This window comes from Glycine soja, chromosome 3, assembly GCF_004193775.1.
Source record: "Glycine soja cultivar W05 chromosome 3, ASM419377v2, whole genome shotgun sequence".
Classification (NCBI taxonomy): Eukaryota; Viridiplantae; Streptophyta; class Magnoliopsida; order Fabales; family Fabaceae; genus Glycine; species Glycine soja.
The window spans coordinates 41,901,367-41,926,546 of NC_041004.1; the positions used below are offsets into that span (position 1 = coordinate 41,901,367).

At 30.2% G+C, this 25,180-nt stretch overlaps 2 protein-coding genes across 4 annotated transcripts; both read left to right on the forward strand.

Annotated features, from left to right (window-relative positions):
• The first annotated feature begins 15,262 nt into the window (after nucleotides 1-15,262).
• LOC114407156 (glucomannan 4-beta-mannosyltransferase 9-like) lies at nucleotides 15,263-20,235 on the forward strand. Its single transcript, XM_028370152.1, has 9 exons — nucleotides 15,263-15,592; nucleotides 15,715-15,813; nucleotides 15,960-16,212; nucleotides 18,079-18,189; nucleotides 18,410-18,546; nucleotides 18,813-18,926; nucleotides 19,039-19,238; nucleotides 19,336-19,530; nucleotides 19,652-20,235. The coding sequence occupies exons 1-9, from the start codon at nucleotides 15,263-15,265 to the stop codon at nucleotides 19,812-19,814; spliced, it is 1,602 nt and encodes a 533-aa protein (XP_028225953.1). The 3' UTR covers nucleotides 19,815-20,235.
• Nucleotides 20,236-21,376: 1,141 nt separating this feature from the next.
• Nucleotides 21,377-25,161, forward strand: LOC114407157 (pentatricopeptide repeat-containing protein At5g12100, mitochondrial-like). Of its 3 annotated transcripts, none has more exons than XM_028370155.1 (2): nucleotides 21,377-23,974; nucleotides 24,461-25,161. In XM_028370155.1, the coding sequence occupies exon 1, from the start codon at nucleotides 21,421-21,423 to the stop codon at nucleotides 23,752-23,754; it is 2,334 nt and encodes a 777-aa protein (XP_028225956.1). In that variant the 5' UTR covers nucleotides 21,377-21,420; the 3' UTR covers nucleotides 23,755-23,974; nucleotides 24,461-25,161. The 3 variants fall into 3 exon arrangements, with proteins under 3 accessions (XP_028225956.1, XP_028225954.1, XP_028225955.1); XM_028370153.1 differs by having other exon boundaries at nucleotides 24,519-25,161; XM_028370154.1 differs by having other exon boundaries at nucleotides 24,524-25,161.
• The last annotated feature ends 19 nt before the right edge of the window (nucleotides 25,162-25,180 follow it).

Genomic DNA, 25,180 nt, shown 5'->3' on the forward strand with positions numbered 1-25,180 from the left:
TGACGTTGATCCTAGATTTTATGAGCCACCAATAAGAAAAATAAACAGACACGTACAAATATTATACATTTAATTTATTTATACAAAAGCAGCTACTCACCCAAACAAATAATATTTTGCTTCTTAAAGATCCAATGGCATAATTTAAGACATCATCGATCTATGTTGTGCCTATCTTCATAGTGAATATTGTATTAGTAAAATACGAATAAAAAAAAGGAAATAAAAAATAAAATTCTAAAAGTCGTGCTACTTACTCCATTGCAGATGACCAAATACCGACTTCAAATCTTTCCAAGCAGAATTTCATAAACTCCTCACTAAATGGTCTCTCAAAAACTACATCAATAATTCAAAAAAAAAAAAAACCTTTACTTTTATCGTTAAATATAATGAAAACAACGCATTTGCAGTAACTGATGTAAGTGAGAATCTTGTATACATTTGAATTTGTATATTTACATACCAAGATAGGCTCTATAGCGCCCGCCATCAGCTGCACGAAAATATGTTATTTTTTTGTATAAGATTGTTAAGCAATGATGCTTATGCAAGCTACTTCACGCCGTATGCTCTAGTGAGGAAAAAAAAAAACTTAAACAATATTGCTTAAAGTAACTCATATAAGCACTCCCATTAAAATGACCTACAATTCGTGCTTGTGCGATAGTTATGGTGTGTTTGTTTTTCGTGTTTGGGTCTCTAAATTTTCGTTGAAGTTACATCGAACGAAGTATTGTGATGTTTGACAATTATAAACGAGAGTTCAACTGAACGTAAATTATGCATGAGTTAACATTCAATCAATAACAATTGTGGGTTACTTCTCATTAACATTCATTGAATCCATTAGAAAGATAAAAAAATTTTTAAAAAATTCAACAACTCTCTCGAGCAATTACCCCTCAACAACCAACATTAAACCCATAAACTTGTTTCATTATTCCTCCCTTACCAAAATTAAAAATGTATTTTATTTTATTTTTTATACTCATTTTTATTTCTAATATTAATTTAAAATGCATTTTTATATGTACATATTTTATTTTTTTTTGCAAACTTGATGTTTTTTATTTTATAATACGTCAGCAATTTTTAACAAGATGTATAATATATTATCAATTTAAGTATAGTTAAAAAATAATAAAATAAATCATAGTATTATATTTTGAATTCTATTTAAACTTGATGTCTAATTTAGTAATTATATGATCAACGTATTTTTTATTCAAATCATCCGAAGAAATTTCATTTTGACAAACATAAAACAAGTAACATTCAATTTACTTTTATCTAAACTTAAATTAAAAAGTTACCTTACATTGAACTTAACTTTTCAAGCTGTAATCCAAACACATACTTAATAATTGGATTGAGCTTGGTTTCAGCTTTGAGTCTTCGGCTTCAGAATAATTGCTAGACCAAAATTTTGCTAATTCTACACTTTTTGTCGATGACTCGAGGCACACTGAATTCAGTCTCATGAGCTGCGGCCAGTGATTTTAAATTTTTAATTTAGACTTTTTTTTTTATTTGCACATAAATACTGTGATATCGTGTTTACACCTTTATATAGTAGGAAAATAAAATTAAAAAATGTTTAATAAGAACACGTATTTTTTTTGTTTTTAAAATTTAAAATAAGTACAAAAACTGTGTAAATAACATTGTTTTTCTAATTTCTTGCTGACCAATTTGAATAACTCGACGTTCGGGTTACTCCTAACAAAATTATTATCTAATTTTGATTAGATTTTTTAGACTGGCACTTGCTGCTTAAATTTTGTCTTATTTTTTTTCTTAAGGTTAGACATTATGATTGTCTTTCAATTTATTTATTGGATTAAAGACTAATTTCATGGTATGTGGATTTTAATTTTTTTTAAAACATAATAAAAATTAATCAAACACACATTAAATAGATCATTATCATTTATACCTATTCAATCTCCATAAGACCCTACACTAGTATATGAACCCTTTGGGTTAAACTTTATCTTGTTATACGAAGAACTCAAAGCCGGTAACTATCCAAGTAGTATATACGATGGAATCTCATACGCAATTATGCGATAACTTAATCATGTGAGTAACGACAAGTCCCGTGTATAAAATTTTGGAATCTTAAACAATTTGAATAATAGTTTATGCAAGGCTTACTTAAATATAAGTAACTCTGTTTTTTTGTTGAATGATATAAGTAACTCTTTAATATAAAAAACGCTTTTATTGTTTCTTTTATTTTAAGGCGATTCTATTGTTCTAATCTTGAGTTACAAAATTACAAATAAAAATTTTAATTTGTAATTAAGTAATTATTATCATTTCGCAATACATATTTTAGCATAATTTATTATCGTTATTAATTCATTTAACATAATTTACAACATAATTAATCTTAAATAATATTTTAGCAACGTATTTATTTGGGGGAAAAATCTAGTCTTATAATATAATTTAATATTCTAAAGAGTCTTTATTTTGTTTGTTAATATTTCCTTTGAAATTTGAAGGTAAATTTAGACCATCAATATTCTAAGGCTTCATGGCATTCATATATAGAGAAATTATCTATTTAGTTAAAAAAGTTGTGTTTAATTTAATTAGTATGCAAAAATTTCTTAGACTAATAATAATCACACATTATGAGCAGAATTAATCTCTCACCAAGTGAGTTGGAGGACACTCTTGATTTTTTACTTAGGATCTAAAAAAAATGTTGAGTGCATAGATACAAAAATAGAAAAATGGGAAACAAGCATTTTTTTAAATGAAATTAAAAACCGTTTCTCAAAACAAAATTGTTCCTTGGATTTTATCATGCAGTGATTATGATAATTAATTATAAAATATACTAATTGCATTAAAAATTATGTTCTTTTTTCTCTTCAACTGTATCTATTAATCAAGAATAAGAGATTATTCAAATCCCATAAATTACACTTTGTGCGTAATATAATTGTTTTTTTTTTTTTGCAACCTCAAAATGAATCCAAAATATACCCAACTAAGTACCCCTTGCGACCTTTAATATACTTTTGTAATATAGAAAGCATATCATATGTATGCATCACGTACCCGCCCCCTTTTTTCCCTCTTCAATTAAGTTCCTTTGTCATTAGGTTTAGGTGCAGGCGTATTCGGGACGTTTTGGGTTGTGCAGTGCAAGAGCATTAGATGACAAATTGAATAGCACAACTATCGATGTTAAAGCCGGTTAAATGGATCTTAGAAGTTTGTTGAAGTTCCTAGGATTTAAATAATCAGTTTCAGGTGAGCTTTCTATTACATTAATGAAGGGTCTTGTTCACAACATGAACTCAACGTAAAACTTGTGATTCAATAACTTTGAAGTTTGAACGGTTGAAAACTTGAAGTGTATATAAAAAGGACCTGTTGGGGGTTATGGTCTTTGCATCGAGATGTTACGGAATTTTCAATGTGGTTGTACTGTCATCGTGTGCTTGCCACTAATGGAAAATTGTTAAACGGGGCAAAAGGCTTGACACTTGAAAATGATTGGATTGCAGAAACCAGCTAGAAAGGTTAATCATTGAATTTTAGCTGGCACTTTAATTTACACAGTTTTTTTAACCTTTAATAAGGGGTTTGTTTTGTATTAGTAATTTTTAATCATGGAAAAGGAATTCGTGGCTTTTTTTAATTCGTTGTTTGTGATACATCACACTTAATTTGTCTTTCGAACTAATTTGAAACTAAAAGTTGAACCACATGTCTAGCTTCCAATTAGTCAGCTTTCAAGAAACAGTATCGTTGTCGCAACATACTTGGTAAAGACCTAGCTGGACATGAAATGTTTTGATGTCCTCCTGTTACCATTTGGTTCTGCCAAAGGATTAAAGTGTGTCAAAAAGACCAGATCTTAAAGATTAAATTTTGAACTAGTAAGGATTAATTATGTTAGAAGAGGTTAATATCTTATAATGTCACAAACCAATGTTCAAATTCTTGTTGAGAGAAGTGTAAACATTTAGTGTGTCTCCAACATAGCCTTCCAAGAAATATCTAGAAAAAAAAATACATTAAAAATTAAGGTATGAGGAGATAAAAAGGGAATATACATATAAGATAAACAAGTGAAAATGGATATAATTTTTTTTACTTTTTCTAAAGATAATTTTATTTTTTTTAAGACACTATCATTGTAAAATAATACTCTATTAATCAATTAAAAATCATTTTAAATATAACTTTTGAAATAATTATTATAAAAATTGATAACTTTCAAATATATAATAATATAAGATTGAATTATATAATAAAAATTCTTTACAAGATTCATGTATTTCAATTAAATTTTAAAATTAATTTCATTTTGAAAAATAGAAAAGAAGTTAAATAGAATGGCCTAACTGATTTTTTGTATTATTATCCAATAGATTGTTATATATGATAAAATGATTTTTGTTACTTTAAAATCCACAATAAAAACAATTTATTATTAATTAATAATATAAAAAATTATACAGAGAGTGTATTAAATTAAAATATTTAAAAAATTGAATTTTTGTAATGAAAAAAAAATAAACATTTTGTAAAATAGTCTACGTAGAGTCGTGTATCATCTTTATTCTCCTTCCTTAGTTACTATATTTTTTTTTTGTTGAGATTATTAGTATATTTTTTATGAAAGACTTCCTAATCGAATTTATAAGATTATTATGAGTAAAAAAAAAATTCTCAATTTTTTAATGCAAGTACATACTTATGATTTAAACTTCATATCACTTGTTAAATTAGAAGAATCCTGCCAATTAATCTGCACACTCAGTGTTATTATTATATTGTTTTTTATGATAGATGTATTTTTTTAATTCAGTAATCAACCATTTATGATAGATAGATATATGGAACTATTTACCATATATAATCCTGCAGACTCGTAGTTTGCGGAAATTAAAATCAGAAGATACATTCTTCAAGAATAAAATTACGAAAATGCATTGATATCACGGCATTGATCTCAGCCACTAGAATGGATCCAATTGATACAACTTATCTGTTGTAATCATTATTACCATTAGGTTGATGAATAATCATACTCAGAGATTGATTAATCATGTTGTTGTGGCTGTTTACGTTAATCAATGGTACTGATCTACTGTTAACATAAATGTTTAGGCAATATTAATTAACACTTACTATGTGCAGTATTATTTTCCTTTAAAAAAAGAAGGTACAGTATTATTTACTTAATGTCTTTCTTTACTAAATAGGACTTAACTAGTAAGAAGTATTCATATTTAATGTATGATATATATGAAAGAAATTAAAATATCAAAAATCATTTAAAACATATAAAACATAAATTAAAAGAGAACGATAGTTTAAATTAATAAAAAAGGTAAATATTGGTTGAATTTTGATGCAATAAATATTTTTTAATAAAATATTTGTGTTTTTTTCATTCTTATCATGTATTCCCAGGCACCACCTGTAATGCAAGTCTTAATATCAATATTTTATTTAACCAAACTTGTTTATATTTAATAATTGAATCTGATATTTTATTTATAATGTATTTCTTTTGAACATGACCAAGTCTTTAAAATACTAAGAAATGTGAAAAAAAATGATGATAAAAATTAAAAAAAAAAAACTTGTCTGGTAAGAATCGTAAAATAATAATAATTGAGTGATAAAAGATGTAATTAAACATTTTGTTTGTGAGAGGGATGCCAATATGATATATCATAGTATTCTACCGGTATTATATTGCACAATAAAATTAAGTTATATTTTTTTAAGCAAATATTTTAATTTTAAATCTTATGGATAAAAAAGTAAGTAAATAGAAGATTTGACACTGATTAATTATCAACAAGATCACTAAATATTTTACACGATAAAAAACCTAAGATATTAATTATTTTCTTTATATATTAAAATTTATTGAAGAGATTGATCTATCTCACTAAATTAGAGTTTAAAATCAAAATATATTTATTCACTAAAATTACATTTTATTAATGTTGTCGTATACTTATATGATTCTTTTTCCATACATTTATAATTTTATAATTATATCAACCCAAGAATATTTCTGTCGCATCTGATGATGACGGTATCATAGTAGCATCCAAATAATTATTTGAATTTTTTTTTAGCACAAATAATTGGGCCAATTTTTGAAAAAAAAATAGCTCAATTGTTTTCTTAAAATAAATAGGTTGACCTTATTAAAAGCTTAACTGAACATTATGACAGAAAAATAAAAATAAACATTAAATGAAAGAAGACTTTTTTTAGGGAAACGAAAGAAGACTAACACTACGTACAACAGGGAAAGTTACACGTTACAATATTTTAATATCTTCAATTATACTAAATATTTTAATATCTATGCGCTCACAATTCTTTTATGATCTGTTCCGATAAAAAAAGGGGGGATATAGAAAATAGAAAAATAAATTAACGAGTGTTGAGTTTTTAGTGAAAGAGGCTAGTGTCTCATCTCAACATGTGACGAATAGGGTTCAATCTTTTTGTCTGAAGAAACATTCACTTTTAATATTGATGTTGTTTAAAATAAGATTATTCTTAAAAAAAAATCCTTGTGAGAAATCAAGAGAATAGAAAAAAGTGGATAATGAAGAATTTTTATTTAATTAAAAAATAAATTGATTCCTATAAATATATAAGATTTTTTTTGTTTAATTTAAATTTTAAGTTTTTTTCTCTTTATTTTTTTCTAGAACAAAAATGATTAAGTATCAATGTATGGCTAGAAGGATTATTCTTCCGATAGATTTAATTTACGAAAAAATGTCCATATTTAATATCAAACAGTAACTTACATATGATTAATCCTAAAGTGGACATCTGTAGAAAAAAAAACATAGGATTAGGCTCTATTTTATACTTTCTCAAAAAAATTAATGAACAATAAAGTAAAGGGGATTAGCTTAACCTCAGATGAAATTAAAGTTAACTGTTCTAACAATTTTTTCAGTAGGCGAAATTAGTATATTTCAAGGTTCAAGACTTGTATTTGAACTTGGGGCGGACCCATGATGGGAAATCAGGGGGTCAATAATGGCAATTTTTTTGTAAATTTCTTTTTTATTTGTCACTAACAACCGTCAATAATAAAGATTAAAATAATTAAATTATGTAAATAAATATTTAATTAATTACATTTTTATACAATGCAAATTAACACACATGAAAATAAAAAAAAAACTTCATTCTATGAGATAAAAAAACAAATAAAACTATCAAAGCATGTCTATTAATATTACAATGTGAAAAATCATTTAATCATAAATCAATGTGTAATAAGTTTATTAACTTTTATAATAATTATATGATGGTGTAAAATTATTTTATATTATTCATGTATAGTCATTAAACTCTTATAATATACGTGTATAAAATTGTTCTATTAATAAAAGAATTTATTAGAGCATTTACAATGATAATTACTTATTGGATTGCTTAACAAAAATATATTATTTTGGTGTTAGATATGTGATTTTGAGTTGTTAAGATTGGAGAGAGCAACTTATATAAACAGTTATTTAACTATTACTAAAAGGATCTAACTCAGTTATTTGAATAAATATTTATGAGTTTAGCAATTTGTTAATAAAAATACCTATTAAAAAGAAAATTAATTGAGTTACTTAAGATTGAAGTGACACAAATTGGATTGCTTATATCAACATCATTGGATATGTTTTACACTTCTACTATAATAAAGGAATTTAAAATTTTCAAATACATTAAAATTATGAATTTTGAAAATTTATCCTATATTTTTTAAGGATATTTATTTAACACTCATGAACGGACTGGAGCCACAAAGAAAAGAAAAGCCAACAAATCATGTAACAAAGCCTTTAAAGTAGAGTAAAATCTTACCTAATAATTAAAAATTAACAAAATAAAAAAATTATACTTCAAATGTTTATATTAATTATAAAACTTTAAAAAAAAATGAGAGGGGACATGGCCCCCTTGGCTAACACATACGTCCGCCCTGATTTTAATATATATTAGATACCAAATTTATTCAACTTGCATTAGATAAAAGTATTATATAAGAAAGATAAAACTTAATTTCTCTATCAACTTTCATTGAAACCCCTCTTCCTCATTCTCTTAAAAATATAATAAAGTGTATTATAAGTTAGAATAATTTATTATTATTGCGACAACTATAATCTGTGATTTTACACTTGCTTATTTTATTTTTTAATTATAACGGAACTCTTTCTAGTCTACTTATAAAGTTAAAGAAATAATGGAATTATTTAAACAAATAAAATAGTGGAATGTAATTAAGAATAATATATATAAAAAGTTGAAATAACTTCTTAAAAATAATATGTGTAGATGCAATAATCAAGTGATAAATTGACAAGAGAGGAGTTGAGTAATTACGTTAAAAGAGGTGTATATTTTTTACTTAAAAGAAAGGAAAGTATCAAGAATATATTATCACTACGGGTCAAGGATGAAAGCGATTTTCCTTAATTTTTAATAAGATATGATTCCTCATTGTTGCAAAAAGAAGCTATCAGATTGGTTGAAATAAATTACATATCCCATTTGAAATAGAATGACTCGATCAATCCAAAGCACATAAACAAGTTTAACTTTTTAAGTTTTAACAAATAAGCACCGTGGATCATAAGTAGATGACAATAGTTAATGAGTCTTTCATTATAGTGTGGACGTTATTAATTAGTTGTGCATCTCTAATTGGAGTATTGTCTGTCAGCGTGCATGGGTAATAGTAATAACAACGATCAGAAAAATGATAAGCAATGAGATAGAATATGAATATGAACCTGTAAAAGCTATACCATACTAATAAAGTACCTAAAGAATTGATCTTGCTTAGCTGTTTGCAAGACCTTTCACTGTTTCTCAAGCTAGCTTGTAGTACTCCACATATATTCACAGGACCACATGCCCCTCGTGTTGGCAATTTATCAAATTCGAAACATTTTTTTTTAATTGTTCTTTCTATTATCTTTTAGTACCAAATTACGTTAGCTTATACAGTTATACGCGAATATTGACCCAGCTATAATTAAGTAATTTCTCCTTATTCGTTATATTAATCGATTTTTTTTATAACTTTTTAAAATGATAACTATTAAATATTGACACAGGAAAACAAACTATTATCACAATACACAATTAAGTACATTGGCATAAACAGCAAATTAAAATATTTGGCATGCAGTATAAGCGTTTTGCTTTGTCAACCGAAAGATTAATTGAAATCAAGGCTGATTCAAACATGGCAACAATATATAGTTGATTATATTATACCACAAAGCAATGTATTTTTTTTCTTTAACGCAAACAATGCCTTTGAGTTTTGAACCAATGCAAGCATGGTTAGAATAATTATTTTAGTATATAATAACAGCAACAAGATTAATTTGAACTTAAAATTTTGTGCTAACCATCCAAATTCTTCCACCACTATACTAGACCAATCCTAGTAGGCCCAAGCTTGGTTAGATATTAAAAAAGATTTTTAGACACTTTAAATATTATTAAACACCTAGTGATAAAAGGTAAAAAAAAAGTGAGAAAAAAATAAATATTATAGGTGATATAATGTAATAAGAAAAGAAACATAAAAAGAAAAGATAAATATTAATAAAGTATTTTTAAAAAAAATGAGATGTCTAAAAATCATTACTCATTAGATATTAGCCCCTAACTATTGAAATTCAACTCTTTTTTGGTGCTGATGGTGCAGTTGTTGTGCTTATTAAATAGTAGAATTAAGAAAGTATTTTTTTATAGGGTCATACTTGCTAAAAAAAATAAAGAAATTAAAAAATATTTAATAAGAAGTATACATTTAATAAATTAATTAATTTAATTTACAGCATGAAAGGTTTTTCTTTTTTTATATATATCTGAATTTTTGACAAGTAAACTAACACGTAGCAGATGATAGTCAATGCTGTGAGGACGAAGACGTGTGGACAACCTTGGGATTCAAGACTAAGAAGCATATGCTGCAGAATTATAATAGGCAAAAGGGTCGTGAAGAAGATGCAATGTCCAGTCTAAGAAAGGCACACCCACTCAATTCACATGCATATTGCAAGGAATGTGAAAGTTCTGCCACCAATCGTTACCGAACCCAAATGGGGGGTCTGTGTGTGTATTGTGTACCATAATACTATATATGAAACGTTTTCAAGACAAAATAGCTAGAAGGAACATCAATCACCCCCACGTATGGTGTATTATGGCATCGTGGACATAACATTAGTAGGAGCCCACAGAACTGAATTTGCTCCAAAGTTGTAATAAATTAAACAATTGACTGCATTATACACGGTTGGCCCTTGCACTTGCTCTTTTTTTTTATAGGCAAAGAAAATTGTATTATACAAAAAATGTACCAATATAGAACAAGGTACATGCTAGAGCCCATGGAAATATTTGATACATATCCTCCAAAGACATGTACTTGCTCATTTTGTTATTAGAATTTCTATTTTGTTCCAAAACAAACAATATAAAAATACTGAATTGGTCATTAATTTTTTTTATTGTGCCTTTAGAGATTAGAAAGAATTAATAGACAGTAGATTAAAGAATTTGGGAATCTCTCTTAGTCTGTCTTTGAAAACAAAGTTAAAGACAGTACCTTCAACCATACAGTTGTTGTTTGTTCTTTGTTTGGCTTTTTCCAGAATTTAACCAAGAATTTAAACGAATTAAAATACGAATGCTTATGTTTTTATGGTGCCCTAAGCAAATGCCGACGCTCTATTTAGTTGTTAAAGACAGAGACGTGAAACTAAAATGATAATAATGTGGCAATGATAATCTAGATGATTCACAATTTTAAATTGAGTTCATAATGATTTTGTATTTCCAGCGATTGGGAAATGTATTTTTAATTTAGTCAATGCATAATTAGTAGGTGGGAGATTATAATCTTTTGACTATTTTTGTTGATTATATATCCCCAGAAAAGCTCGAGTGTATTTTTTACAAAAGGTTCATTGAATAGCTTACGATTTCCTCACAACCATTTTAAAACAAATAATACACACGAGTAAACAACAGATATAACAATAACGTCATATTAAATCATCAAACTCTTTTATTTTTAGATAATGGGCACTTAAAACTAAAAGATAATGATATGGATATTAGTCTAAGATGAATTATAATTAATGATGTGTTAGTAGAGATTGTTCAGAATGTAGCTTTAAGTTAATAAGAAAAATAATAATTAATTTTACCCACAGGTTAAAAAAAATTATATATCTATTTGACTAAGGAAAGTGTATTAGGTGAAGATTTAGAGAGATTTGTGACTACTGATAGTATTGATTATTCCCTCTGGTTCCCCTTTCCCTTATGACGTACAATTTATTTATTACAAAAGATCCATTACACTTACGTTTAGTTCTTCAAACTTTTATTATACTACTAAGTTCTATACAGAGGCCCACAATATTGCAGTATGTTGACATAACAATTACATCATAATGTATTTAGTGCTTTAAATTGGCATATTTCTCTTGCATTTTTTCTGGTACCATTTTTTATTCAGGAAGAAAAACTCAAAATTCTGGAAGTACAAAACATCAAACCAAAATTAAAGTCTCATCTTTGTAAAGACGAGTTAATGTGTACGCAATAGATAATTCAAACTTTTTTTTTTTATCAACCTGTTAGTATATTTGTAAAAATTGATAGTTATATTAGGCTGTGTTTGTAGACTTGATTATTAGTATATATTTTATGGCTCATTATATATCACCCACTTTTCCCTTTTAATTGGTAAAAGCATATTATTATTGACTTTTTCTTTTCGAGTGGCATATGGCCATCACCTTCAATTAAAAGACCTTTTGATTTATTTATTTGCAAGTCGTATACAGAACCTAAAATACAAAGTTCACTTTATTTTAAATGAAATATAAAGATCGCGTAATAATGTCAATTTTCATTATAAAAAAAAATTGCCTAACAACAAATTGTTTTTGTTTCTTTCGTCTTTACGCCAGATTCAATAGTTCCAAATTTCACACCAAAGAACTAAAAAAACAATCAACAAATTATGCCCGTATAATAATGCGTGATTTTCATTTTGGAAAGAAAAATAAAAAAAAGCAATGGCTGTTGTTGACAGAATTCGAGGCACTGAAGGAACTAGGAAGGACTCAAGGAAGGGCAGGATGCCGAAGACCATAAAAGAGACTCATCATTTGTTGAGTTTGGTTGGTAGACATTTAAGGGCACGAAAGTGACATGCTATATATTACACAGCCACAACAAAAAGAGTTTCTGATTTTAGAAGACTTTATTTCTCTGTGTAGGAATCAAATTACGGATTAAAAATTAAAAAGGGACAAATATGTTAGGTTTATTATATATGTCGATTGAAATAACAAAAATGTAAAATAAAATTTGCATAATTTCTACTTTTCCTAATTGTAAAATAGTCAATAGTAATGTGTTAATGCAGTATACTGTTCATTTGGCCACTTTATTTATATTGAGAGAAAAAATGCCCACTTTATATCATTTTTTTTAAAGCTTGCACAAAAACAAGTAACGATTATTGCACCATCATTTAGGGTTATTTTTGTGTTTGTGGGGTAAAATATAAATTTTGAATATTTCCCCCCTAAATATTTAAAAGAAAAAGAAAATAAAGGTAACATAAACTAAATTTTCCCAATAAATTAAAATTAAGTTATATATTTTTATTGTTTAAAAATTGAATGCTAGATTTTAAAAAAATGTACAAATTAATTTTAACCTATAAAATAATCTTTTTTATCTTATAGATATTTACTGCTCATACTTAAATGTTATATATTACTAATAGTTAACAGATATGTATTGTCATTTTTGAATAGTTTACTGTATAAGATATGTATTGTCGATCGGTAAGAAAAACAAAAAAGAAACATCCAATGAATAAAAATTTATTTTTTACATATCTTTTAGAGTAATTATTATAAATTTATTATATATAATAATTTATGTACACTATTAATTCGTATATTATTTATTGTATAGGAAATGTTGAATAGTACGGAATATCACGAGCATAAATGGCTAAATTTTGTGTTATCCAATAATTATTATCATTTTTTTATTATAAAACTGTTTTAAACTCTGCTGGATGGTTTTTTAAGTTTTTTTTTATTTTTATTTTGTTATTTTTTTCACTGCTTTTGTCAAAATCCGTACATTGAACGGGTTTCAATGATAATTTTATTAAAAACCCAATCAAAGCATTACCTCCCTCATTTTGTCAGTTTTGTGCATAAATAATTCGTACAGTATAACATTAACACTGCTCTTTTATTCTATTGCTAATATAATAAAATGTCCATGTCCGTACCTAAACAACTTAACACATCCTTCTCATGGTTTTTTAAAAATAATTACAATATCAGTTCAAAACAGTATTTTAAAAATTCGAAGCCTTAAAGCAAGGAGAAATATGAATAATTCTATATAATTTTTTAATACTAGATTTTCCTTTCTTGTCTCATGTAACTCAAGTACGAATCTATCATATAATCAGTTAATGGTTTAAATAATTTTTCTGTCTCCACGAATGTATAGTATTTTTCATCTTTGGTCTTTATATTCTTTTTTGTTTATATTCATGTAATGTTCAAATCTTTTATTTTAATTATCCTTTCAGTACAAAAACTCTTACATGACTCTATTAAATGTTGCCACATGGCAAGCCTATGTTACAAATATACTTACATGACGTTACCAAATGGAATTATAAGCCTATGACACTACTTTAAAGTGAGAAGACTGTATTTTAAAAGATAACGTGCAATAATATTGATTAGTTGGAAAACAAATGGTTAAAATTGTAATTAGTTTTAAATTTTATTATATTTTATCACAATTCTCATTTATTGATTTTCTAATTATGATTGTGAGTGTACTTTATTGTTTAAAGTGCATATCAGGAGCCAAATATTCACTTTAGAGGAGCCACATTTCTAATATTTTTTATTTAAAATAATGTATAAGAAAAAGGATTATACGCAAAAAATATGAAATAATTTTATACTTTTATTTAATAAAAAATTATTATGTATGATAAATTTATTAATTTTTAAAATAATTATAAAAAATTCATATTAATAGTAATTTGTGATTGAATAATAATATAAAATTATTTTATATTATTTATACCTAATCATTAAATTTATAAAAGTATTGTACATTTAAAATTTCATAATCAAATAATTTTTAAGGCTATAATTATATCATTATTGAATCATATATTATATATTGCATCATTTAAAGCAAGTGGCTTTTGAAATAATTATTGAAGTTAATTTTTTTTAATAACATGATAATGAATGATTAACTAACAATACCGAAAGCTTTGATATCAAGAATGTATCAGAATTAAATCTAATATAGTTTATATTTTTTTTCTTACGTTAATGTTTTTCATTAAGTATTTATTTATATTGTGCATAAGCTTTGACTCACATAACTCTCATAAAATATGGTGGGCCAGGGCGAGGGGTTCGGAGACAAAAGGAGAAGAGAAAATAGTATTATATTAGTTAAAATAGTTAAAAAACGAAAGAAAGAAAATATTTGCAATTAATCTAGTATTTGGCAAATCAAATGTCATGCAGAACTTAGTACTTAACAGTTACCTGAGACCTTAAGCATTCAGAGGGTAAACACTAAACACATTATAAAAGGCACAAGAAGAGAGAGAATGCAAGTCACCCACAGAGAGAACCTCTAAAAACAAAAACATTCTCTCCCATTCCTCAATCCTCCCCCTTAGCCCTTCATTTTCTTTTTCTTTTTTTTGTTGGTTTGTTTATTCCTTTATTCTCTGCTTCTGCATTTTGTACATGCGGTGTTCTATTTCTCTTGGTTTGATAACAGGATTTGGCACAAGCGTTGTGGTCTCCCCATTTCAGGAGAATCATCACTCATTGCCATAATATAGAGCTTGTTAAAAGCAAAAGAAAGAAAAGTGAAGTGTTTTGAGAACTGGCATGTTATCCTTTTCTCTCTAGCTTTCTTTTTGAGGGGGTGTATTGTGCTAGAGTAACTGACATTCCAGCTCTGCTTCCTTTGTTTTGCGTGGCCCAGAAGCATAATAACAATCACCAAAAGAAAAAAATATATTCCACCGAAGCGGTTCTTTTAAACCCTTTTCGATCCACCACTTGAGCTTGGCCTAGCTAGCTTTGCTTCCCATTCCTCACTTAACTTCAAAACGGTTCCAATGGATCGTTTTTCTTCTAGTACCATTCTCCCCGAAGCGTTTCAAGGTGCCAAAGATGACTTCACCATGCAGCTTGCATTGGTCTGGAACCAAATCAAAGCGCCACTCATTGTCCCGTTGCTGAGAATAACAGTGTTTCTGTGCTTGATCATGTCGGTGATGATGTTCATCGAGAGGGTCTACATGGGCATTGTCATCACTCTGGTGAAGTTGTTTGGGAGAAAGCCAGAGAAACGTTACAAGTGGGAACCGATGAAGGACGACATAGAGTTGGGAAACTCTTCTTACCCAATGGTTCTTGTTCAAGTCCCCATGTACAACGAAAGAGAGGTACTAATAAAATAACTTAGTTTTTTCTTCATCATCGATCACTTTAAACACTTATGTTAAGCACAACACTTTTAAAGCCTCGATCTTGATCAGTTTCCCTCGTTGTTTCTTAAAAAATTCAGGTTTATCAGTTGTCTATTGGAGCAGCATGTGGGCTTTCTTGGCCTTCAGATAGGATCATCATACAAGTCCTTGATGACTCCACTGACCCAACAATCAAGGTTAATTAGCACTAAATGTTCCATGTGAATGATGTTGCTATATATTAAAAATATACTATAACTGAACCGTACTGATGATGTGATTGTGAATTTGGAATCATTCTGAATCATTTTTTTTTGTGTGTGGCTGAATAATACAAACGCAGGAGTTGGTGCAGCTTGAATGCCAAAGATGGGCAAGCAAAGGGGTGAACATAAAGTATGAGGTTAGGGACAATAGGAATGGGTACAAAGCAGGGGCTCTCAAAGAAGGCATGAAGCGTAGCTACGTGAAACAATGTGATTGTGTTGCTATCTTTGACGCTGATTTTCAACCAGAGCCTGATTTCCTGTGGCGGACCGTTCCATTCCTCGTGCACAATCCCGAATTAGCCCTCATTCAAGCACGGTGGAAATTTGGTAATCATTTTTTTTAATTATTTTTCTGTCGAGTCTTAAACTCTTAACATTCAACATCAACAATCACAACGACAACAACCTTTGCTTAATTTAGAATTTGGGTTTCTTGATGGCGGCTTTTGTTGGATTAATCTAAGACTAGTATCTTAGATTAGATTGCATGTCGTAAATTTAGAGCTTGTGTTTTAAAAACTGTCGGTGGGTTATCAGTTTTGAACTTGTTTTCAAGAACTAGTTTGGTTGGGGTTAGGGGTAGGTCCCACTTTGTGGTTGAACAACCGTGTACACATCGCAGTCTAACTCTACCACCTTCAACTTTCGTGGTTACCTTTGATTTAAGCCACGTATTCTTTTCTTATCGTTTTTTCACTTCTTTTGTGTCTGTGGGACCCACTGTTTCTACTCCTCTCCAAAAACTATAGTTCAGAAGTGTTACTTCTCTTTCTTTTTAGTTGCATTTCCGTGGTTTGATTTCTTTTGAGTTTTGTCCCGTGGCTCGTGCTCTAGAAAAAAAAGTTGGAAGGGCAGATTCAGATTGGTAAACCTCTTTTTGGGGACAAAAGTCATCTATGAATTGTTAGATGATTAACCATGATACAATAATAATGGTTGTCTCGTATATATTGTCCTTGCTAATGAATTCATTTATATAGCTGAATAGGGTTTGGTTGTGTCATTGTGTGGCCGAAAAGTCAGATAGATAAACACTGGACCACTGCTTAATGCGGAAACGGGTAGTTAAATTTGGAGGTAATAAAATGGATTGTTGACTGAATTAGTGAGTAACTAAGAAAGTCAAAATAGAATGTTTTAACAAACACAGAAATTTCACTCAGGAGCCCTTGCATAACCCAGCCGAGTTTCAAAATATATTATTTTTCATCTCTTTTCTTATACTCTTTCTTCCTAAGACTATTTTTTTTAAAAAAAAAATTAAGAACATTTTTTAATTTTTAGATATATTAATTATTTTTTTCTATATATTTATAGTTAATTATTATTTTTTTAACATTAATGAAAAATAATATAAGTAAGTAGATAAAGAGAGAAAAAAATAATAATTTTGATATCATAATACAAATAATTGGCAAATTTTATTACCTTAATTCCATGTATTTTACAACATGATTGAAACATTAATGATTCCATGCATATATGATTAAGCAAAACTACAATTTTTTCAATAAAATAAAATTACTAAAAAATACTTTCTTTTTTCTAAGAAACCGTGTTCCGGAGCATGTGATCTTATGATAATAAAATAAAATAAAAATGAAGATGATAATGTTTTGGAAAAATGGGTGTTCTACGGGTGACTTTCAAGAGTGCTATAAATTCTAAAATGAGTACTAGTGAAGGGCCACACTCCACTGACATAAAGAGTAGTTTCGGGCCTAAGTAGTACCTATTTTTTTTCTCCAGTGACTAATTTGTTGTTTTGCTAGTAAATTGAATACTTGAGCGGGTCCAAATATTATTATTGCTGATTTATGCTACCGCATAGGTGGGCAATACTTGAAACCTGCATGTGTGTATATTATATTTCAAAGGGTATTTCTGACTTGTGAGAAACAACACCGTTGCTGATATTATTGTGGTTGTTGTTGTCATCATTGTTCTTATTGTGCTTCTTCATCTTCCCTTTTTTCCCCTTACTTGTCTTCTGCTGCTTCCGGCAGTTGCATGTGCAAATTTAATGGTGGACCTTATTTCGTAGTCACTGTCTATCTCTACTAACCGACAACTGGATCTATTTTTAACTCCCTCAAAATCAATATAATTACAAAAATGGCATTGCAAATTTCATTGCAGCTAAGTTGTTGACGAGGCAATTTATTGATTTATTGATTTATTTTGTGATTCCAGTGAATGCCGATGAATGTTTGATGACCAGAATGCAAGAGATGTCACTAGATTACCATTTTACTGTGGAACAAGAAGTGGGGTCTTCCACTTACGCCTTCTTTGGTTTCAACGGTAATATGATGACAAATATTTTCACTTTATACAATAAAAAAATCGAAATAGATTCTGTCCACTTTCTTTTATGAAAAAAAAAAAAAAACAACAGCAACAACAACAACAAGAACAGTGATTTTTCATTTTTGTGCAATAGTGAAAGCTAGCTCTCTTTTTTTTTTGTGTGTGGCATGAAGATTTAGCCACTTTTTTTTTGTACTCTTGTAAATTATATTAGGGACTGCGGGAGTATGGAGAATTTCGGCGCTGAATGAGGCTGGTGGATGGAAGGATAGAACCACAGTGGAAGATATGGACTTGGCTGTGCGAGCCAGTCTCAAAGGATGGAAATTCTTATACTTGTCTGACTTGAAGGTTCGCTTTCTTCAAACTTAGTTATTATATTTCATTTGATGGTTTGAATTAAAGTATCTTGGAAGCTTTGCTTTCTTACTTTATAAATATCTTTAAGTTAGAAGAGCTAAATCCTTATAATTAAATGTTATCAAAACCTGATGGTTGAGAGAATTCATGTTTAAATCATCTTTTAGTGATATATCACTTCTATTTAATAGTTGTACTTTATGTCTGTGTGTGTGCTATCAATTTGTTTCTGATATGAGCTATTCATTTGGCTACAGGTTAAAAATGAGTTGCCAAGTACTTTCAAGGCCTACCGCTACCAACAGCACCGTTGGTCTTGTGGCCCAGCCAATCTTTTTAGGAAAATGGCCATGGAGATCATAAACAACAAGGTAAGTTTATTTTGTTTTCTTGAATTTTCATTTATCAGGAATATGCAGGAACAAGACAAACTATGTTGACTGCTTATGATCCAAATTCATGTGTATGTTATGTCCATTGCAGAAAGTGTCATTGTGGAAGAAGATACATGTGATTTACAGCTTCTTCTTTGTTCGGAAGGTCGTAGCACACATCAACACGTTTGTGTTTTATTGCATTGTATTACCTGCAACAGTTTTGGTGCCTGAGGTTGTGGTCCCAAAGTGGGGAGCTGTCTATATCCCTTCCATCATCACTATTCTAAATGCAGTTGGAACTCCAAGGTCTTGATTTCAAATCACATGAACCAATTTTAAAAACAAGTTCCCTGTTTAGCAAGTAAAACTTTGTTGACTTTATTCGTTGTTTCCTATGTTTCAGGTCACTCCATTTGATGGTCTTCTGGATTCTCTTTGAGAATGTCATGTCTCTGCATCGAACAAAGGCAACAATTATTGGTCTACTTGAGGCCAGTCGAGTGAACGAATGGGTTGTCACTGAAAAACTTGGTGATGCTCTCAAGGCTAAAGCAGGAGGTAAAGCACCTAAAAAGCCTCGATTCAGGATTGGAGACAGGTATGAATAAGCATTCTTGGCTTAGTTATTTGATAACTTTCACTGATTTCTAAGTAGTAAGTTTTATATGATTTTGGGCTGCTAACCTACATTGGTTGTTTTTGTGTTCAAATATCATTAGGATTCACTTGTTGGAACTTGGTGTCGCATTCTACCTCTTCTTTTGTGGCTGCTATGATGTTATGTTCGGGAAAAACCATTTCTTCATCTTCCTCTTTATCCAATCTTTTGCCTTCCTCATCATGGCATTTGGATATGTTGGCACCATTGTTCCCAACTCCTAGAAGGGTTTGGCACTTCATTCGGCTATTTCAGCTTCTGTGCCTTCATATCAACGTGTATTATAGTGTTTTCAACATAGTTCTGGCTAATCACAGCTTGTTAGTATAAAAAAGAAAGGGTGGTCATTCTTTAAGGTGTTGCATAATCAGAGTCAGTGACTCTAAAGAGTTACTTTTCTTGTGAATATACTGCAAAGATATATAAGAAATTACTGAAATTCTTCTCATGAAAGGGAAGTACACAGAACAAGAACGCAGCGATCATGTGGCATCGATCCTACTACGGGGAGCAAACATTAGATGGATTGTTTATATGATATTGTAGGGTTTTTTTTGTTTTAACTTTTGCTTTTCTTTACATTGTATTTGTTTGAAGAAAAAAATAAGCAGCTTCAAGAAATGGGATAAGATACACAAACTTCCATTTTGCATTTCTTCTGTGTTAGACTGTTAGTCAAATTTGACAGAGATGTGCCTTGTGCCTTCTGAAGTGCAAGTCACAGATTTCCTAATAGAAACAACAAAGTTAATGTTATACCAAAGAAAGTTAACAACTAAAATGACTTGATTTATATGATGAAATAATTGACGGGAAAATTCAATGGCTGACGAAGGGATTACTTCTTATATAACCTCCAACTCCAAGAATACTGAACAAAAAGACATGACATAATGAGACAGAATTTCTAGTAGAAGCTTCTTGCAATTTATTTTCTATGTATTTGCTAAAGGCTAACACCCTAGCACAATATGGCAATAGACGAGTTGACTCTAGAAATATAAACAGAGACTAAATAAGACTGATCATGGTATCACAATTTTTACATCTATCTCCCCCTTCCTTTACCAAGAACACGAAAGAAAGTAAAAATGATAGATTTTTCTTTTTCAAAAGAATAAAATAAAGAGATGTAAGATGGAAATCTATAAATAATTGAAGAAAAAAAAAAAAAAAACCCTACACTCTACCCATCACATTAACAAATTGTCCAATGGGTGTTAATTAAACAATAAGAAAAATCAAGGACATCTTTCCTCCAAAAAACTGTTATTTTTCTTTCATTTCCAATTTTTTCAAATACTTACAAAATGTCAAATTTATTTTGCAAACCCTGACTAATTATGTTTAAGAAACCAAACTATTTGCCAACTATGTTAACGCTTAAGTGGTAAAATTTGCCTTTTCATATACTAATAGGAACGTTTTTGGTTTAGATTGAAACAATTTTTATATAAAAAAAATCATTCACTACAAACATAATATTAAGTTTGTGTTTAGGATTGAATAATTCAGTTTCTTGATTATTTTTTTATTTTGTCAATGTTATTTAAAATATTATATCAACTCTATTCAAATAGTAACACAATTTTTTTTATAAAAAAAATATATTAACATTAAGGATTAAAAATATATTTTTAAAATCTTTTCGGTTGACGATTGCATTTTCAATTTTTTAAAAATCAAAGATATTAGCTTAGATTTAAATTGTGTACAGAAATAAATTGGGCCGAAAGGACGGCCCAAAAAGAATGACCCAAATTATTTGGGAAGCGAGTTACCCATGAAGAATTGCAGTTCCAGCAATGTGTGAATTACAGAGCAAACACAATGGGTTTTGGAACTCGTTCTGCTCTCCGTCTTCGTCCCAATTCGCATTTCAACAATTCCATTTCCTTCTTCTGCTCCCAATCACTCACACTCTGTGAATCCGATCCCCAATATCAGAAGCGCCTTCAAAAGGTTCAAAAACTCGAAACATTAATAAGTCGCGGTCGCACGATCACCGCAAGAAGGTTCCTCAGATCCCTTCTTCTCACCAAAACCGCTTTCTCTTCTCTCTCCGAACTCCACGCTCACGTCTCCAAACCCTTCTTTTCGGACAATCTCTTATGGCTCTGTTCCGTCTCCAAAATGCTCGACGAAGCCACCGACTTGTACTCCACCATGCGAAAAGACGGTTTTGTCCCTTCCACGCGTTCCGTCAACCGCTTGCTCAGGACCCTGGTGGATTCCCGACACTTCGAGAAAACCCTCGCTGTCTTCGCCGACTTTATCGATTCTGGTACTCGGCCCGATGCTGTCGCTTATGGAAAGGCTGTTCAGGCGGCGGTGATGTTGAAGGACCTCGATAAGGGTTTTGAGTTGATGAAATCCATGGTAAAGGATGGAATGGGCCCTTCTGTGTTCGCTTATAACTTGGTATTGGGTGGGTTGTGTAAGGTGAGAAGAATCAAGGATGCTCGGAAGCTGTTCGATGAAATGATTCAGAGAAACATGGTTCCGAATACGGTTACTTATAACACGCTCATTGATGGGTACTGTAAGGTGGGTGGTATAGAGGAAGCTTTAGGCTTCAAGGAGAGGATGAAGGAACAGAATGTGGAGTGTAATCTTGTCACGTATAATTCCTTGTTAAATGGTCTTTGTGGTTCGGGGAGGGTGGATGATGCGAGGGAGGTGTTATTAGAGATGGAGGGCAGTGGTTTTTTGCCTGGTGGGTTTTTGAGTGTTGTGTTTGATGATCATTCGAATGGTGCAGGTGATGATGGTTTATTTGATGGAAAAGAAATAAGAATCGATGAGCGAACTTATTGTATTTTGTTGAATGGACTATGCAGGGTTGGGAGGATTGAAAAGGCTGAAGAGGTTCTGGCCAAACTCGTGGAAAATGGAGTTACTCCAAGCAAGATTTCATATAACATATTGGTGAATGCATATTGCCAAGAGGGTGATGTGAAGAAAGCTATACTGACAACTGAACAAATGGAGGAACGAGGGTTGGAGCCTAATCGAATCACTTTTAATACTGTGATTAGCAAGTTCTGTGAAACTGGGGAGGTGGACCAAGCAGAGACATGGGTTAGGAGGATGGTAGAGAAGGGTGTTTCCCCTACTGTGGAAACCTATAACTCGTTGATTAATGGTTATGGCCAGAAGGGCCATTTTGTCAGGTGTTTTGAGTTTCTTGATGAAATGGACAAGGCAGGGATAAAGCCTAATGTCATCAGCTATGGTTCTCTAATAAATTGTCTTTGCAAAGATCGTAAACTTATTGATGCTGAGATTGTGCTTGCAGATATGATAGGTCGTGGGGTTTCTCCAAATGCAGAAATATATAATATGCTCATTGAAGCTAGTTGCTCATTGACTAAATTGAAAGATGCTTTCAGATTTTTTGATGAAATGATACAAAGTGGAATAGATGCAACTCTTGTGACTTACAATACTTTGATAAATGGACTCGGAAGAAATGGAAGAGTAAAGAAAGCTGAGGATTTGTTTCTCCAAATGGCAGGCAAGGGATGTAACCCGGATGTAATAACATACAATTCTCTGATCTCAGGATATGCCAAGTCAGTAAACACCCAGAAATGCCTTGAATTGTATGACAAGATGAAGATTCTTGGCATAAAACCTACAGTTGGGACTTTTCACCCTTTGATCTATGCATGCAGGAAGGAAGGCGTGGTGACAATGGATAAAATGTTTCAAGAAATGTTACAAATGGATTTGGTCCCGGATCAATTTGTATATAATGAAATGATTTACAGTTATGCTGAAGATGGAAATGTTATGAAGGCAATGTCTTTGCACCAACAGATGGTTGATCAGGGAGTTGATTGCGACAAGGTGACTTACAATTCCTTAATTCTTGCATATCTTAGAGATAGAAGGGTTTCAGAAATAAAGCATCTTGTTGATGATATGAAGGCTAAAGGACTGGTTCCAAAAGTTGATACATATAACATTCTGATTAAGGGACTTTGTGACTTAAAAGATTTCAATGGTGCATACTTTTGGTATAGGGAAATGGTTGAGAGGGGTTTGCTTTTAAATGTCAGCATGTGCTACCAGCTAATTTCCGGACTAAGAGAGGAGGGAATGCTGCGAGAGGCTCAATTTGTATCCTCAGAATTGAGCATTAGAGGACTGAATAACTAGAAGAATGTAAAGGTAAAATCCTTGCCCGATTGTTCAATGCATATGATTGGAAAATAAGGACAGGTGCCTGATAACATAGCGCATCTAGAATATGTATGTTCTAGACTATCAAACATCACTTTCTGCTGATATTACATCTAAAAGGAGGATTGTTAAACACCTTGGAGGGGAGACGAAGTCAGAATCCTAGGGAAAAGGAAGTTAATACAAGCTCAAAATGGTAAGACTATTCGCAATCCTAATTGTTTATTCACAGTTCTTTGTGGATTTTAGTTATTGATAATTGAACGTTTGGAAAAGTTTGCGTGAAACTTCTTTTAACAAATGAAAATGAATCATGCCTCTTACGAGTTTTTCTATAACTTATCTCAATAATTTTTTTAGTGAAACTTATCGAAATAAGTTTTTTTTTTTTTAAATTTATTTTGATAGGTTTCATAATTAAATTTATATCATATATAAGGCATGGCATCATGTGATAATAACTTATTTAATAAATAATTAACACATTTCCTTAATGGCTCTTTAAAGACGCAATACACATAAATTGTTTGTCTGATTAAGTCAGATATATAATAAAGTAAATTTGAAAACACGCCCGAAGCTTGATATTGCTTTTCTTTTTTAAAAAAAGAAATATTGTTTATTAATTATATGCCCAAAATTTTATTCAAGTGTTTAATAACATTTCATTGATGATATGAAGATTAGAGGGCTGGATCCAAAATTCGATGTTCAACATTTCAATGGAGCGTATTTTTTAGTGCAGGAACATGTTTGAGGGAGGTTTTCATGAGTATCAACTTCAAAGAAATATGAAATATCGTAGGTCTCCATCACACTAGGTCAAGGATTCTGCATCTCCTAGCTGGATGTCATTGTTGATGGTTTTTGTGAGGCTGAAATTCCACCAGTTTTTGCCAAAAAGAAACAAACGGTAATAAATTTTCAGCGCACACACCGAGGCACAGTATCGCAATCTTGCCAGAAGTTTCAGCATCAAAGAATAATTCCAGACTTGTGTTTCACATATCCTATCTCTTTTGCGTAGTGAAACGGCGTTCAATTTTGTTGTAGTGATTATTACTTCAGTAACCTTTTCAGGGTGATATTCGAACTGCACAACAAATTTAGCATGAAGTTGGTAGATCTGACTGAAAAGCTTGGAGTGTGCTTATTGCTGGAGGTTAGGTTGTCTTGTAAACATTATTATTACTAGCCAGATTGATTTGGGGGTAAATCGTATTGAATAATGAATAATCTTTTATTTAAATCAACTGTATGTATATACTACAATCAAAGTAATCTGATTCTAAAATTCTTTGAGAACCATAAACAGATAATTTTTTTTGTTATCTTCTTGTATACAATGGAACGGGACAAAACTTGGGTTCCGTTTTTACATTAGTACTACTTTTTTCCTCCA